This window comes from Ipomoea nil, unplaced genomic scaffold, assembly GCF_001879475.1.
Source record: "Ipomoea nil cultivar Tokyo-kokei standard unplaced genomic scaffold, Asagao_1.1 scaffold3147, whole genome shotgun sequence".
Taxonomy (NCBI): Eukaryota; Viridiplantae; Streptophyta; class Magnoliopsida; order Solanales; family Convolvulaceae; genus Ipomoea; species Ipomoea nil.
The window spans coordinates 66,900-80,549 of record NW_017619575.1 but is presented as its reverse complement, the minus strand read 5'-3'; the positions used below and the strand labels follow the sequence as shown (position 1 = coordinate 80,549).

Genomic DNA, 13,650 nt, shown 5'->3' with positions numbered 1-13,650 from the left:
CCACCCAATGCCCTAATATACTGCAATACTCCACGCCTAAATTGGACAATTATATTGCAAACCAAATTCATTAATAATAATAATAATAATAATAATAATAATAATAATAAGTCTCACCCAACGCCCTAATATACTGTCGTACTCCACGTCTAAAATGCACAGTTATATTGCAAACCAAATTCATTAATAATAATAATAATAATAATAATAATAATAATAATAATAAGTGAAATGCCATTTTTATCCTCATATTTAACCTTCCTAACACTTATTTAACGGAAGTGGTGAAAAATAGCCACTTCAAAAACAATTGAGAGGGATAAAGTGGTTACATAAACAACACAGGGAGAAAATGTGCTATTAGTAAACAACATAGGGAGAAAAAGTGTCATTTTCTCAAAAAAAAATTATTATTGTTATTATAGAAAAAAAAAAAAAAAAAAGGCAGATGAACAACAAGAGCCAATACTTCTAAAGTACTCAATACAAAAATTACAAAAGATCATAAAAAGTTAAAATATCTTAGATGGTTCATAATTTACCGCTAACGAATAAGAAAATTCTTGGTTTCTTTGACAAGACTGTAAAGTTGAGTCCTTTGTGTAATTAAACTATTATCACCGCCACTAATTTAATTAGCCGCTGCATCTTGACTGTCACGGATTTCCAACGAAGCTTCATCCTTGAATGTTGAATGGAATTTTTTTTTTTTAACTGAATTTTGATTTTCTTATTGTTTACTTTGTGGAAAATATAATCCACACACAAACATCAATTACGTATCATTTAAATACTAGTGCAAAAATTGGTTATTCAACAAGTCCACACAACTACTTGAAGTATACCAAAGTCCCAGTCCCAAACTCCCCACTTCTATTCTCTCCATATATTTTCTCCAGCTTACAGCATGGCTGATGCATTGTCCCAACAACAGATCAACGAATTCCGGGAAGCCTTCCGTCTCATCGACAAAGATTCCGATGGTATATATGCTCTACCATTGTTGAAAATATTCGATTTTTTAACCACTCAAAAGTGGTGAAAAAACTAAGATTTTTTTATCCGAACCAAGCATTCCGAACAATTTGCTGACCACTTAGCTTGATGGTCTAAACTTAGGCTATTTGTAGGGTTTAAAAAAAATTCACCACCTTTTAATGGTGGTCGGAGTTTCTGGCCACTTTTATTTGATAGTCAGAATTTTTGACGCCTCAAATAGTTCAAATAGTGGTTGAATTTTTATTTTTTTTTTAAACCCTTAAATTTCCAACTATTATTGGTAGTCGGAATTTTATGATTTTTCATTGTAGTCTGTTACATACTTACATCAAGAAAATATTTATTTATTTTTAATAATGTTTAAGTTATTTTTCAAGCATTAAAACTAACTATTATATTTGATATGGAAGGGGTGATTACTTTGGAAGAACTAGCAACAATAATTCAGTCTTTAAATGTGCATCCGACTAAAGAAGAGATTCAAGAAATGATAAGAGAGGTTGATGTTAATGGAGATGGGAGCATAGATTTTCAGGAGTTTTTGAATGTCATGGTCAGAAAGATTAAGGTATGAGTTTTGAAAATAACATTAATTAATTACCAGTTTTGAATGACATGGTGACCAATTGTACTATTGGACTTAATTTCATTTGATTTTGAACAGGAAAACGTATCAGAAGAGCTCAAAGAAGCATTCAAAGTATTTGATCGTGATCAAGACGGATTTATCTCTGCCAAAGAGGTATATATTCACCCTGCACAGGCTTAGCTCAGTGGTTCAGTAGGCAGTATTTAAGAGAACAGATTAAGGTTTGAATTTTGGCAGCGGCAGTGTGTGGATTATGTTCAAAGTGAGCAGATCCCTTATGCGAGTCATTGAGTCACCGTGATTTACATCATCCCAAATGCACTGTCAGGCCTGGGTGTATTCAATACAATTAATAAATATTAAGCAACTACATTATCAGTTGGGGATATTAGAGGGAGAATGTAGGAGTGATTAAGAAAGAGAAGATGGGAGGGAAGTGAAAAAAGGAAAAAAAAATGAATTTAAATAAAAAAATAATAATACTTTAATTACTGTCAGGCGCACTGCACGCACCCGCTGGGCGCAATAGTGACAACCACGCATGGGGCAAAATTGAAGGTGGGTCCCACATTTTTGAATTCTCCCCACATTTACAGAAGCACTCCATTTTTCTCTTTCTTGCTTCTCTAATCTCTCTTCCACATTATTCTCACATTATGCATTGATGGGGTTGCTCTTAGGTTGATTTAGCTATGTGTGGTCCTTTCTCAGCGAGGGTCACAAGACGGACATCACCCAAAATGCACATCCCCCATAAATTAAAGAATAGACACTACTTAATAAGAAAAATTGTACATTAACACAAAATTTTTTAAGTTTGAATCATCACCATTTATGTCAGAGGGGGGTAAATCACAAGATTTGTCTCAAATGATTCACTTACACCCAAATACTTATACACCTAGTCCACATCAATGTTAAATTCACAAGGACAAAAAATTGTATCGAATTATGACATGATATGTTATTATTAGCTAGTTTAAGAAAAACCTCTTTAATATATTTTTGAAGAATAGAAGTGTATGTTGAATTATTTGAGTGTGGATTTGCAGTTAAGAAATGTGATGATGAATTTGGGAGAAAGATTGACAGAAGAGGAGGCTAAACAGATGATCAAAGAGGCAGATGTAGATGGAGTTGTTAGCTATGAAGAATTTGTGAGGATGATGATCATCATTTCTTATTGATATATATATATATATAATAATTAATCTCTTATAAACTAGGAATATAATGTCCATTAATTTGTGCATTGACCATGCATACTATGGTATTACCACCCTATGATCAATATAATATTTTAATAATTTTCTTCTTCTTTCTTTTGTTTTGTTTCATGTGTAATTTGTTACGATGTATTGCAAATTATTTTTCGTGCAATGGTTACAGATATAATTTTTAATTGTTACGGAGTAGGAAATATAAAGTCAGGATGGCCGAGTGGTCTAAGGCGCCAGACTCAAGTTCTGGTCTTCGTGAGAGGGCGTGGGTTCAAATCCCACTTCTGACATTTCTTTATGAAATTCGGAGTATGTAATTGATATTAGATACTTTATTTTTGCTATAAAAAATGGAAGTCAGGATGGCCGAGTGGTCTAAGGCGCCAGACTCAAGTTCTGGTCTTCGTGAGAAGGCGTGGGTTCAAATCCCACTTCTGACATTTTAATCTCTCCTAATATCAGCCCCTCCTGTGTTTTACTATTACTATTTTAACCCCTTTCTCTACTCATTAATTATAGAATCCGCCCCTTCCAATTTCAGCCCCTGCTGGATTTAACTATTTCTATTTTAACCCCTTCTCTTTACATTAATTACACAATCCGCCCCACGGTTGCATTGAATCAATCATCAGCATTCCGACATGACCACCACCAGAACACTTCCAATGGCTGCTCGCTCCATTTTCTTCGCTCTCACTCGGTACTGTACAGTGCCACTATGCTGTCTTTGACTCTTTCTTCTTCATTGATTGATTTTCCGTTTCTCTGGCAATCTGCAGAAACGCTCGAGGTAGGGAGAGGGTTCTCGGCAGATCCTTCTCCACCACAATCGAAATTATCTGCGACGATTCCCCGAATTTCCCGGCGGAAGAGACGACGGGTGAATCCGCTGAGGAAGATGATCTGAAAGCCAGAATCTTTAGGCTGAGACTCCCCAAAAGAAGCGCCACCCACGTCGTTCAGAGATGGGTCGACGAAGGCCGCCGTATCACCGCCGCAGACCTCCGTCACATCTCCAAGGAGCTCCGAATGTCCCGCCGTTACAAGCACGCCCTTGAGGTTCTTCTTCCTTTCTGCCCCATAAATCCTCTTTTGGAATATTCAAACTCTTATCGCATTAGCTTAAACCTTTGGTAATGAACTTTAGGTCTTTAGTAGATGTTTTCTGTAGGAGGGGGAAAAGAATTCAGTTCACAAATGGTTTGTTTCTATGGCTTAGCCAAAAGGATTTCACTTATGATCTAAATCTATAAACCATAACGGGAATAGGTAGAACGATTGTTAATGCTGATTTGTTGTGAGCTTATTGATACATAATGGGAATGTGCTATCTAGTGATGAGTTTAATGTTATGTATAGTTTATCTGATAGGTAAAGTGAGCTGAATACAAAGAACAGGATTCTGTGACCATGCATCTCTTATCAATGGTTGTTTGCTTGATCTAATATGATTTTTAAGTTTCTTCATGTTCAGTCTATAGTTGGTTGTGCAGTGAGAAATTTTTAAGTTTTGTAAATTATACCTGAGGTGATGGATCTCAACGCTGCACTATGCTTACTTCCCACGCTTAACCACAGAGTTCTTTGGCTATCTGATTGTCATATCCTACTTAAAACCAATTTGTGATAGGTAGGTAGACATTAACCATTTAATCACATCCCTCTATGGTAAGCCACAACGCCACGTCTCGAATCGAGCAGGGGCTGAACACAGCCAACACCCAACATGAGGGTATGCAATAGGTAAATCCCACCTTGTGACCTTAGGTTGCTAATAGCTGACCGACTCAAATCAAGAACAATAGGCCACTCCCACTGAGAATCGAACTTGGAACCTTGTGGTTACCAAGTCAACAACACAACCAACTTAGGTGGGGTTGCCTCCTAAATTTCTTCATGTTCAGTCTGTACTTGGTTGTGCAGTGAATTTTTTTTAAAGTTTTGTATTGAGTGATAACTATGTAAAGCAAGTGGCTAGCTATTCTGCATGTTTTTAGTATATAACTCAATTACTCAATAGTTCTAAGTGGTTTCTGCTAAGTGCACATTTGAAGTCTTCAAGAGGTCGTAGAAGTTGTGAACTTGTGATGAATCCTATTTTTCTCCTGCAATGATATGCTAAAACTTGGCTAAATGTGACCAACTTTTTCCCTGATCTTTGTATTCCCTTTTGGTAATTCTGTAGAATGGTTGCCAAATATATTTGTTTGCTCTTGCTCTTTAATTGTAATTTTGTGTTTCCTTTATTGTAAGTACTGATTTGCGATAAGCATCTACACAGATATCAGAATGGATGGTTTCTAACAATAAGGATGAGATATTGGACTTGGACTATGCGATTCGCATTGACTTGATGACCAAAGTTTTTGGTATTGATGCAGCTGAGCGATACTTTGAAGCTCTTCCCGATCCTGCAAAAACTACCGAAACCTATACCGCCCTCCTCCACTCGTATGCAAGCTCAAGGCTAACTGATAAGGCCGAGGACCTCTACGAGAGAATGAAAGAAGCAAATCTTTCACTTAGTACCCTCACTTACAACGAGCTACTGACTTTGTACATGTCTGTTGGACAGCTAGAGAAGGTATCACTTGTCATCGAGGAAATGAAACGCCAAAAGGTTGCACCCGATATATTCACGTACAATTTGTGGATTAGTTCATGTGCTGCTGCTTTCAACATCGATGAGGTGAGACAGATTCTCGACGAAATGAGTCTCGACTCTGGCTCTGATGAGTGTTGGACAAGATATGCAAATCTTGTGAGAATATATATCTCCTCGGGTCAACTTGTGAACTCAGAGACGGACTCTTTGGTTGAAACGGATAAGGGCATCACACAAAGAGAGTGGATAACTTACGATTTCTTGATTATTCTCTATGGGGGACTGGGAAACAAAGAAAAACTTGATCAGATCTGGAAATCTTTGACAATGACGAAGCAGAAAATGACTAGTAGGAATTATGTATGCATCGTTTCATCATATCTGATGCTGGGGCACATTAGGGAGGTGCGGGAAATTGTTGAGCAATGGAAGCAGTCAGGCACGGTGGAGTTTGATAGATCAAGCTGCAATAGACTGCTAGAGGCATATTCAGATATCGGGTTGAAAGAGAAAGCTGTTAATTTCCATACCGTTCTGCTTGAAAAGATCCCCGACCTCGTAGATGAATAGCTCAAGCATCTCACAGATCCATGCTGTGATCTAGCAGAGTTATAGCAATTCAAGTAGTAACACAATGCAAATAAAATGTTGCTTTGAGACTGTCATATGCTTAAGCGCTAAAATCTCAGTTTTGGTAGGTCAAAAACTCATCATCCTGCTCTTTGCTTGAACTTGAAAAAGTGTTGGTGCATTTTCCAGAGGCCTGTTGAGCATATAGTCATTAATGTGCAATCCAACTATCAGCTTAGGTTTTTTGAGATAGAGCACATGTTCATTTTTAATGTTTTACTACAAGTTTATTTTTTAAAGTTTTTTCTTTCTTTTCTTTTTAGTATATTGCAAACTCATTTTTAGTATACTAAATAATGAACGTGTAGTATATTAAAAATGATCATTTAGTATATTTAAAATAAACATTTATTAGTAGTTCATCTTGTAATGTGGACCGGCAGGCAATCACTAATATGCCATTAGTCTGGATACAATAATAATCATCAGCTATATGAAGCAATACAGTCACAAACATGGAGGAAAGAGGGTTCCAAATTATTAGGGTTTAATCAAATGAAAGATAGGAAGTTATAGCTGTCATCTAAGATGGTAGGATGTCCAAATTGATTGGGTTGGATTCCTAGCACTTTATAATCATTGTATCAAAACATACCTATATTACATTTCCCAGCAAGCATAGTGGCATGTCACATGAGGAATGTCCTAACATGAACTTATTGTTGCATCACCCAACCAATCATTTCTCCTATAATATATTATCCAGCTTTTTACATTGTTTAAACTTTCAAGCAAAGAAAGAAAATAGTAACTTAAGGTGTGATTGAATGGAAAAGACTCATCTATGCTTAATTAAATGTCAAGAAAGTTTGATCCTTAATTTTTGGGTATAGAGCAATTGGCATATCAAAAAGTAATTGTTTGTGAGTGATAAATATACAAGATCAGTCTTTAATTTTAATAACAATTTTAGTGACATTAATTGACATGGTCATATGAGGAAGCATGAATGGTACTAATCAAGCAAAAGATAACCTTTTATTCTCACAAGAAATGATAATCCGACAAGACTTTAAAATGGAAAATTTGTGTACACAACCAATTCATCAATAAATGAAATACATGATGAAATCGACATCTCATAACCTTTTTTTTTTTTTTTTTCATTTTTCACAAGATATATTATATATTATCTTTTTGGTGCAGAGATATATTATATATTATAATTATAATGTCATACATTAAAATATGTATTCTATATAGAAAATGGTACATGCTCAGATGCGATCAATCACTTATGCAACTTATAAAAAAGTATGGATATATTGGTCAAAATTAAGCATTTACTATATATTAAGCTTTTAAGTCAAATGGTATAAGCAGTAACAAAAACACAAATTTATTTATGTTATCACCATGTTTCGATAGCATAAATAATAGTTTTATAACTTTTAATTTTAACAATTCCACAATTTTACAACGTTATAAATTTTTTAAGTTTATATTTTACAGAAATTTTATAGCATATTGTAGGACCTGCAACTTATTGTTGTGTCTCACCCTTTTAGGGTTTTTGCCTTTTTTTTTTCTAATATTTATTTTTTTTTTCCCTTTAAATGCCATTATTATTTATTAGAGTTAATAATGTTTCAACTTTCAACTAACCATTCTCAACCACTTGTACGGGTAGCCCGGCCCTCCTAATTTTTTGAGAGTTTACGTACACATGTTATAATTAGTCCCAAAACTTAGAATCAAGTCCACATTCTAAAAAGCCGCCGGAGTGAAGGTGAGTAAATTATTGTGTGGACCATGGTCCAAAACGACGTTACTGAATTTTATGAGTTAGAAACTTAGAATAATGCACATTGCTGATTTGAGTCGATCAGTTACTTCCTTGCAATCTTTTACTGATTTGAGTCACAGGACGAGTTTTACTCAAAGCGCATTTTTCGATTAGTGATTGTGAATTTTTAGTAAATCAAAAGTGATTACTAAAAAGTCATGCAGTACAATCTAGCAATGAAAGGCCCATAATGAAGATGCTTTCTCCCCACATGCATAGAAAATCTTGCAAGCACTTGTGAGTTGTGAGTAGGAGGGTCATGACACTTGTATTCTGGAGTGAAAACAGATGAGAAGAATACAAAGGAAGTAACAAAAATTGACCAACTGGGAGTGACTTTAAGGATAAAGATGCCAAGAAAAGGGAGAAATATCATTAAATGTGAAAAAGATTCATAGCATCAAGAGATGGTGGACTGGTGGGCATGGCTGACCATCAATCCACACAATGGCCTACTGAAAATTACAATTTTGATGAATTATGGACCTCAAGAAATCGAAACCCAATTCCGAGGGCTCCCACATGTCCTTGTCCTTATAGTCTTGATAGATTGAGATGTGTCTCAACCATCTACATATTTCTCAAAGTATCTGTACAATGGTTATTTGGTGTCAAAAATAGGGTCAATTCCATTCTATATATGTAGAGTCGTCAAAACGGGCTTTGCTCGCCGGCTCGTTTCGTCCCCGCACCCTACTTAGGTAGGGGGTGGGTTTTAAAATAGCAGCCCGCCAAGGAACAGGCTTTTTGGCCCGTTGGGCTTTGGCTCACCCTGACCCGCCAGCCTGTATTGACAGCTCTACATACATGTTTCTAATAAGATCGAACCCTACATAGGGATGGCAATTCAACCCGTCCCCGACGGGGGCGGGTTCGGGAATTTTTTTCGGGGAACGGGGACGGGGAGGGTCCCTACACCTTACAACCGTCAGCAAAGCAAAACTCTTAACTCTTTTTTTGATTGATTAACTGGTTAAATAGTGCTCAAGGGCAGTTGTGTATTTACTGTTTTGGTCACTACAGAGACAATTCAAACAACATTTGGGACCCATGTACAAAACCTTATTGATGCTACTAAAAGCTTGCATCTTTTACCATTCATCAAAGCTAGCCTCCAAAATCTGTCTGTATTCAATCATTCCTACTCTTCTGCTTCCACAATATTCTTTTTGAAACACAGGTAAAAATAAAATAAATAAATAAATAAATTCTTACAACTTGACTCATCTGTGTAAGCTTTACCACATATATCAGACACTGATCAAGAATTGCAGGAAAAAAAAAAAAAAAAAACCATTTTTTCCCTCAGTACAATAAAGTATAAAACTGTGGTCCATGTTCCAGCAGAGGATCATAAATTTGACATGTCCACATGCAGCAATACTACCAAACTAAATCAAGATTCAAGAATGTTTTCTGATTGGATAGAGATTTGTTTTTTTTTTTTTTTTTAGATAATAATAAAAAAAAAGAGTTTAAAGAAGTGAAGATAAAATAGACAGAAGAAAAAAAAAAGAAAGAAAGAAATTTGAGTGTATAATGAGTGAAGTGATCCAAAACTACAGGAGTAGTTGGAGTGTCTGCCCATGACTTCACAGCCTGTAAGAAGCCTCAAAAATCAAGTGAGAAGCCGACATTTAGAGATAATTGCAAGCATCCCCATGTGGGATTCTTCCTTTTTAACTCATCACTCTTGCTTGCCTGCTTCTCAGCTATGCTTCTTCTTCTGCTCCCCTTTATCTCAACTTGTGTTCTTTCTCTCTGAATGAGCTAAATAGTGCCCGCTTTCTTGGGAGATTTCTGCTCTACTTTTTTCGTGTTTCTCGCCATGTGGGAGTCAGAGAGTGAGTCTGTCAGTGGCCGAGACTATGGCAATGGAGTCGTCACTGCAACCAAGCCCGGTGTCAAGACTGATGGTTTTGAGCAAAGAGGTCAATCTTGGTATGTATATATAAAGCCCTGCAGGATATGATAGTAGATTAGTAGTAGCTTTGATTACTGTTCTTCAATGTCTGAATTGTTTTCTTGATGATAGGTATGTTGCAACTGATATCCCAAGTGACTTGTTGGTCCAAATTGGAGATGCTAATTTCCATTTACACAAGGTAGCTTCTTCAATTTCAATTCCCTCTTTTTTTCTCTGTGATTCTTGTTTAGAACTTGGAAGGTTTAAAGATAGATTCTGCAGTTTTTTGGTGGCTCTAACTGTTTCTCAATGCTCTCAAGTATCCACTGCTTTCGAGGAGTGGAAAGATGAACAGAGTTATATACGAATCGAGGGAAGCAGATTTGAGCAAGATAGTCCTAGATGATCTTCCTGGGGGGCCTGAGGCCTTTGAGCTAGCTGCAAAGTTCTGCTATGGAATCGCTGTTGATCTAACAGCGACTAATATATCCGGCTTAAGATGTGCAGCGGAGTATCTTGAAATGACAGAGGATTTGGAAGAAGGCAACCTGATATTCAAGACTGAAGCTTTTCTCAGCTATGTAGTCTTGTCATCATGGAGGGACTCCATAGTGGTGCTAAAAAGCTGCGAAAAGCTATCCCCATGGGCGGAGAATCTCCAGATTGTGAGGAGGTGCAGTGAGTCGATCGCGTGGAAAGCCAGTGCGAATCCGAAAGGGATAAGGTGGCAGTACACGGGGAAACACGCAGTGGTTTCCAGCCCGAAATGGAATGAAATGAAGGACGCTAGCCCGAGTAGGATCCAGCAGGTGCCGCCTGATTGGTGGTTCGAGGATGTCTCGATTCTGAGGATTGATCACTTTGTGAGAGTCATCACTGCCATCAAGGTAAAGGGCATGAGGCACGAGCTGATCGGGGCATCCATAATGCACTATGCAGCTAAATGGCTCCCCGGTTTGATCAAAGAGGGGCCTGCAGGGGGATCTGTTGATGAAAGCAGTAATAGCAGCACTAGTAATGGCAGTGGAAGTGGAAGTGGCGGGTGGAAAGGCGGGGGGCTATACATGGTCGTGGCTGGAACTCGAGAGGACACCCCCACCGTTCACGCTAAGGATCAAAGGATGATCATCGAGAGCCTAATAAGCATAATCCCGCCCCAGAAAGACAGCGTTTCCTGCAGTTTCCTTCTCCGGCTGCTGAGAATGGCAAGCATGCTCAAAGTGGCACCCGCTTTGGTTACAGAATTGGAGAAGCGGGTCGGGATGCAATTCGAGCAGGCCACATTGGCAGACCTTCTCATCCCTTCCTATAACAAGACCGAAACTTTGTATGATGTCGACCTCGTTCAGAGGCTTCTGGAGCATTTTCTTGTTCAGGAACAAACCGAGAGCTCTAGTCCTACCAGAAACTCGTTTTCTGATAAACATTTGCACGATGGAAGCAGCCAAAGGGGATCGAATTTGAACGCCAAGATGAGAGTTGCAAGGCTTGTTGACAGTTATCTAACTGAAGTCTCGAGAGACAGAAATCTTTCCTTGACTAAATTTCAAGTCCTGGCTGAGGCTTTACCAGAATCAGCAAGAACCTGTGATGATGGCCTCTATAGAGCCATAGACTCCTATCTTAAGGTAATTCGAACCCATGACCTTCGGTCTGGCTCTGATACCAAATTGAAGCATGTGTTCCATGGCTCTGATACCAAATTGAAGCATGTGTTCCATCTCAACTAAAAGCTTAAGCTGGTAGTTGGATTGCACATTAATGGCTATATGCTCAACAAGTAATCGTATTTTTTTGTTTGGAATTGGCAGGCTCATCCAACGCTCTCAGAACACGAGAGGAAGAGGCTATGTCGAGTGATGGATTGCCAGAAGCTCTCGATTGATGCGTGCATGCACGCAGCTCAGAACGAGAGGCTTCCACTCAGAATTGTGGTGCAGGTGCTCTTCTCCGAGCAGGTGAAGATAAGTAACGCCATAGCCAACAGCTCCCTCAAGGATGCCGGGGACTCTCACTATCAGCCTCTGCTGTCAAACCGCAAAACCTTGCTCGAAGCAACGCCACAGTCTTTTCAGGAAGGGTGGACAGCAGCCAAGAAGGATATCAACACGCTCAAGTTTGAGCTAGAGAACGTCAAGGCCAAGTACGTTCAGCTCCAGAACGAGATGGATATCTTACAGAGGCAATTCGATAAGCTCACAAAACCAAAACAGGCCTCAGCCTGGACTTCAGGATGGAAAAAACTCAGCAAACTCACCAAGATGACACATCTAGACAACCATGATTTGGGGTCTCAAGTTACAAACACAGAAAATACTCGAAAGACGCCTAGAAGGTGGAGAAATTCCATTTCCTAAGTCCCCCCAGCCTTCCCAGTTTCGCCTACTGTTCTATTTTCTGTCCTATATTGCAGAAAGATTTCATTTTTTTCCCCGTTATAGAAAAACACCTGAGACCATAGCATCAGTTTATCATCAATTTCATGTTCTTTATACAGTTGATTGATTGATCCATCTCCCTGTAATCACTACCTTCATAAATTCATATTTTTAGCTGCATCAACTGAAACCCATATTGTTATCAGCATCAGAACCTATACAATTATGTTAGTCGTCGTGAAAACCATAAAAGCAGATAACTTTCAGAAAGTAAGTTCCAAAAACGACTTCCAAAGACTATGCAAGTTGAGCAAATAGTCACTCTTGGATGCCAAGAAATGGCTAGATTTCATATCTTGACAGTCCAATCAACCAACTACTTAAACAAGGCCACGACTAGATTTGCTTGGCCAGCGGCCATAAATGGTGCTGCTACTGTATATGCAGTCCCCGTTTGACAGCAACAACCATGAATGAGACGGGGAAACAGAGGTGTATTTAGTGACATATCTTGTCAATCAAATGTTATGCTGACACGAGAAGAATCGTGAAGGGACGGGAAAACTATAAGATTCTAAAACAGCCTAGATGGTCTAAATTCAATTCATAAGTTAGATCTGATGATTGAACATAAAACACAATCATATGAGCACAACTGTGAACAAAATATCAATGTCACTATCTTCATCGCATTTAGCAGTTCTGAACACAATTACTGGGAAAAAGCAGAAACGAATTACCAATTTCCCGAGAAAGATGGATGCTGCTGTGCTTAGTGCCAACCCACTCTCCCGCCTTCTGGTAAATTTGCTCCATCTTTTAGGTAGCTTGCAGGTGGAATTTACCATTGCTGTCATTTTCGAAGTATCCAATCTTGACAGTCAGTTTTTTACCTTCTTTTTTATCATGCAGTACAAGATGTCCTCAAAACACAAGCAGTAATGGCACCCCTTGAATCAAAGTTGTGATGATCTTGTCATTGGACCAGTTTTCAACCACTTTCTACTTTGGAAATTATAGCATTTCTATAGCATCTGTCAATTACTATACAGGAATCAAATCTTAGAGGAAGTACATACTGTTCATCCAGGGATTCATTTTTCCCTTCCATGTCAGCAATCATTGTATGAAAATGAGGCATATATGAAGTGTTGTTAAATTACCAAGAATGGATGTATAATAGGCATAATATCCTTCATTCCTTCAAAGAATCACAACAAAAATGCATTCCTTTTTTTTTTTTTTAGTTTTCATTTATGTGTGTAAAGGGGGCTTTTTTTGGTGGAATTTAACTATATGTATGAGTTTACATATCTTAAATACAAAATATAAATCTATGGGTGCTGATCATGGTTTCTGACCCGCAGCCAGCCTAAATTGTCCATAGCTAACCAGCTCAGACCAACCAAGAAGGCCAATAGACAACTTTCACGGGAGTTGAACTTGGAACCTTATGGTTACCTAGCCAACTATTCGACCAACTTAGAGTTGCCGCCCGTTAATATATATATACAGTGAAAATTTATTAGTGACATAA

At 38.0% G+C, this 13,650-nt stretch overlaps 3 protein-coding genes and 2 non-coding genes across 5 annotated transcripts; all 5 read left to right on the top strand.

Moving 5' to 3' along the window:
• The first annotated feature begins 830 nt into the window (after positions 1–830).
• On the top strand, positions 831–2,800 carry LOC109167134 (calmodulin-like). Its single transcript, XM_019316069.1, has 4 exons — positions 831–983; positions 1,410–1,567; positions 1,664–1,741; positions 2,641–2,800. Exons 1-4 carry the CDS (start codon positions 908–910, stop codon positions 2,773–2,775), a joined length of 447 nt encoding a protein of 148 aa, XP_019171614.1. The 5' UTR covers positions 831–907; the 3' UTR covers positions 2,776–2,800.
• A 214-nt stretch (positions 2,801–3,014) lies between these two features.
• On the top strand, positions 3,015–3,098 carry TRNAL-CAA. The gene has a single exon. It is a non-coding gene; the product is annotated as a tRNA-Leu (tRNA).
• Positions 3,099–3,164: 66 nt separating this feature from the next.
• Positions 3,165–3,248, top strand: TRNAL-CAA. Its single transcript has one exon. It is a non-coding gene; the product is annotated as a tRNA-Leu (tRNA).
• Positions 3,249–3,397: 149 nt separating this feature from the next.
• On the top strand, positions 3,398–6,231 carry LOC109167204 (pentatricopeptide repeat-containing protein At5g09450, mitochondrial). Its single transcript, XM_019316170.1, has 3 exons — positions 3,398–3,508; positions 3,588–3,867; positions 5,090–6,231. Exons 1-3 carry the CDS (start codon positions 3,450–3,452, stop codon positions 5,981–5,983), a joined length of 1,233 nt encoding a protein of 410 aa, XP_019171715.1. The 5' UTR covers positions 3,398–3,449; the 3' UTR covers positions 5,984–6,231.
• Positions 6,232–9,114: 2,883 nt separating this feature from the next.
• LOC109167203 (root phototropism protein 3) lies at positions 9,115–12,303 on the top strand. The gene is made up of 4 exons (XM_019316169.1): positions 9,115–9,770; positions 9,865–9,934; positions 10,056–11,363; positions 11,547–12,303. Exons 1-4 carry the CDS (start codon positions 9,658–9,660, stop codon positions 12,090–12,092), a joined length of 2,037 nt encoding a protein of 678 aa, XP_019171714.1. The 5' UTR covers positions 9,115–9,657; the 3' UTR covers positions 12,093–12,303.
• Positions 12,304–13,650: the final 1,347 nt, after the last annotated feature.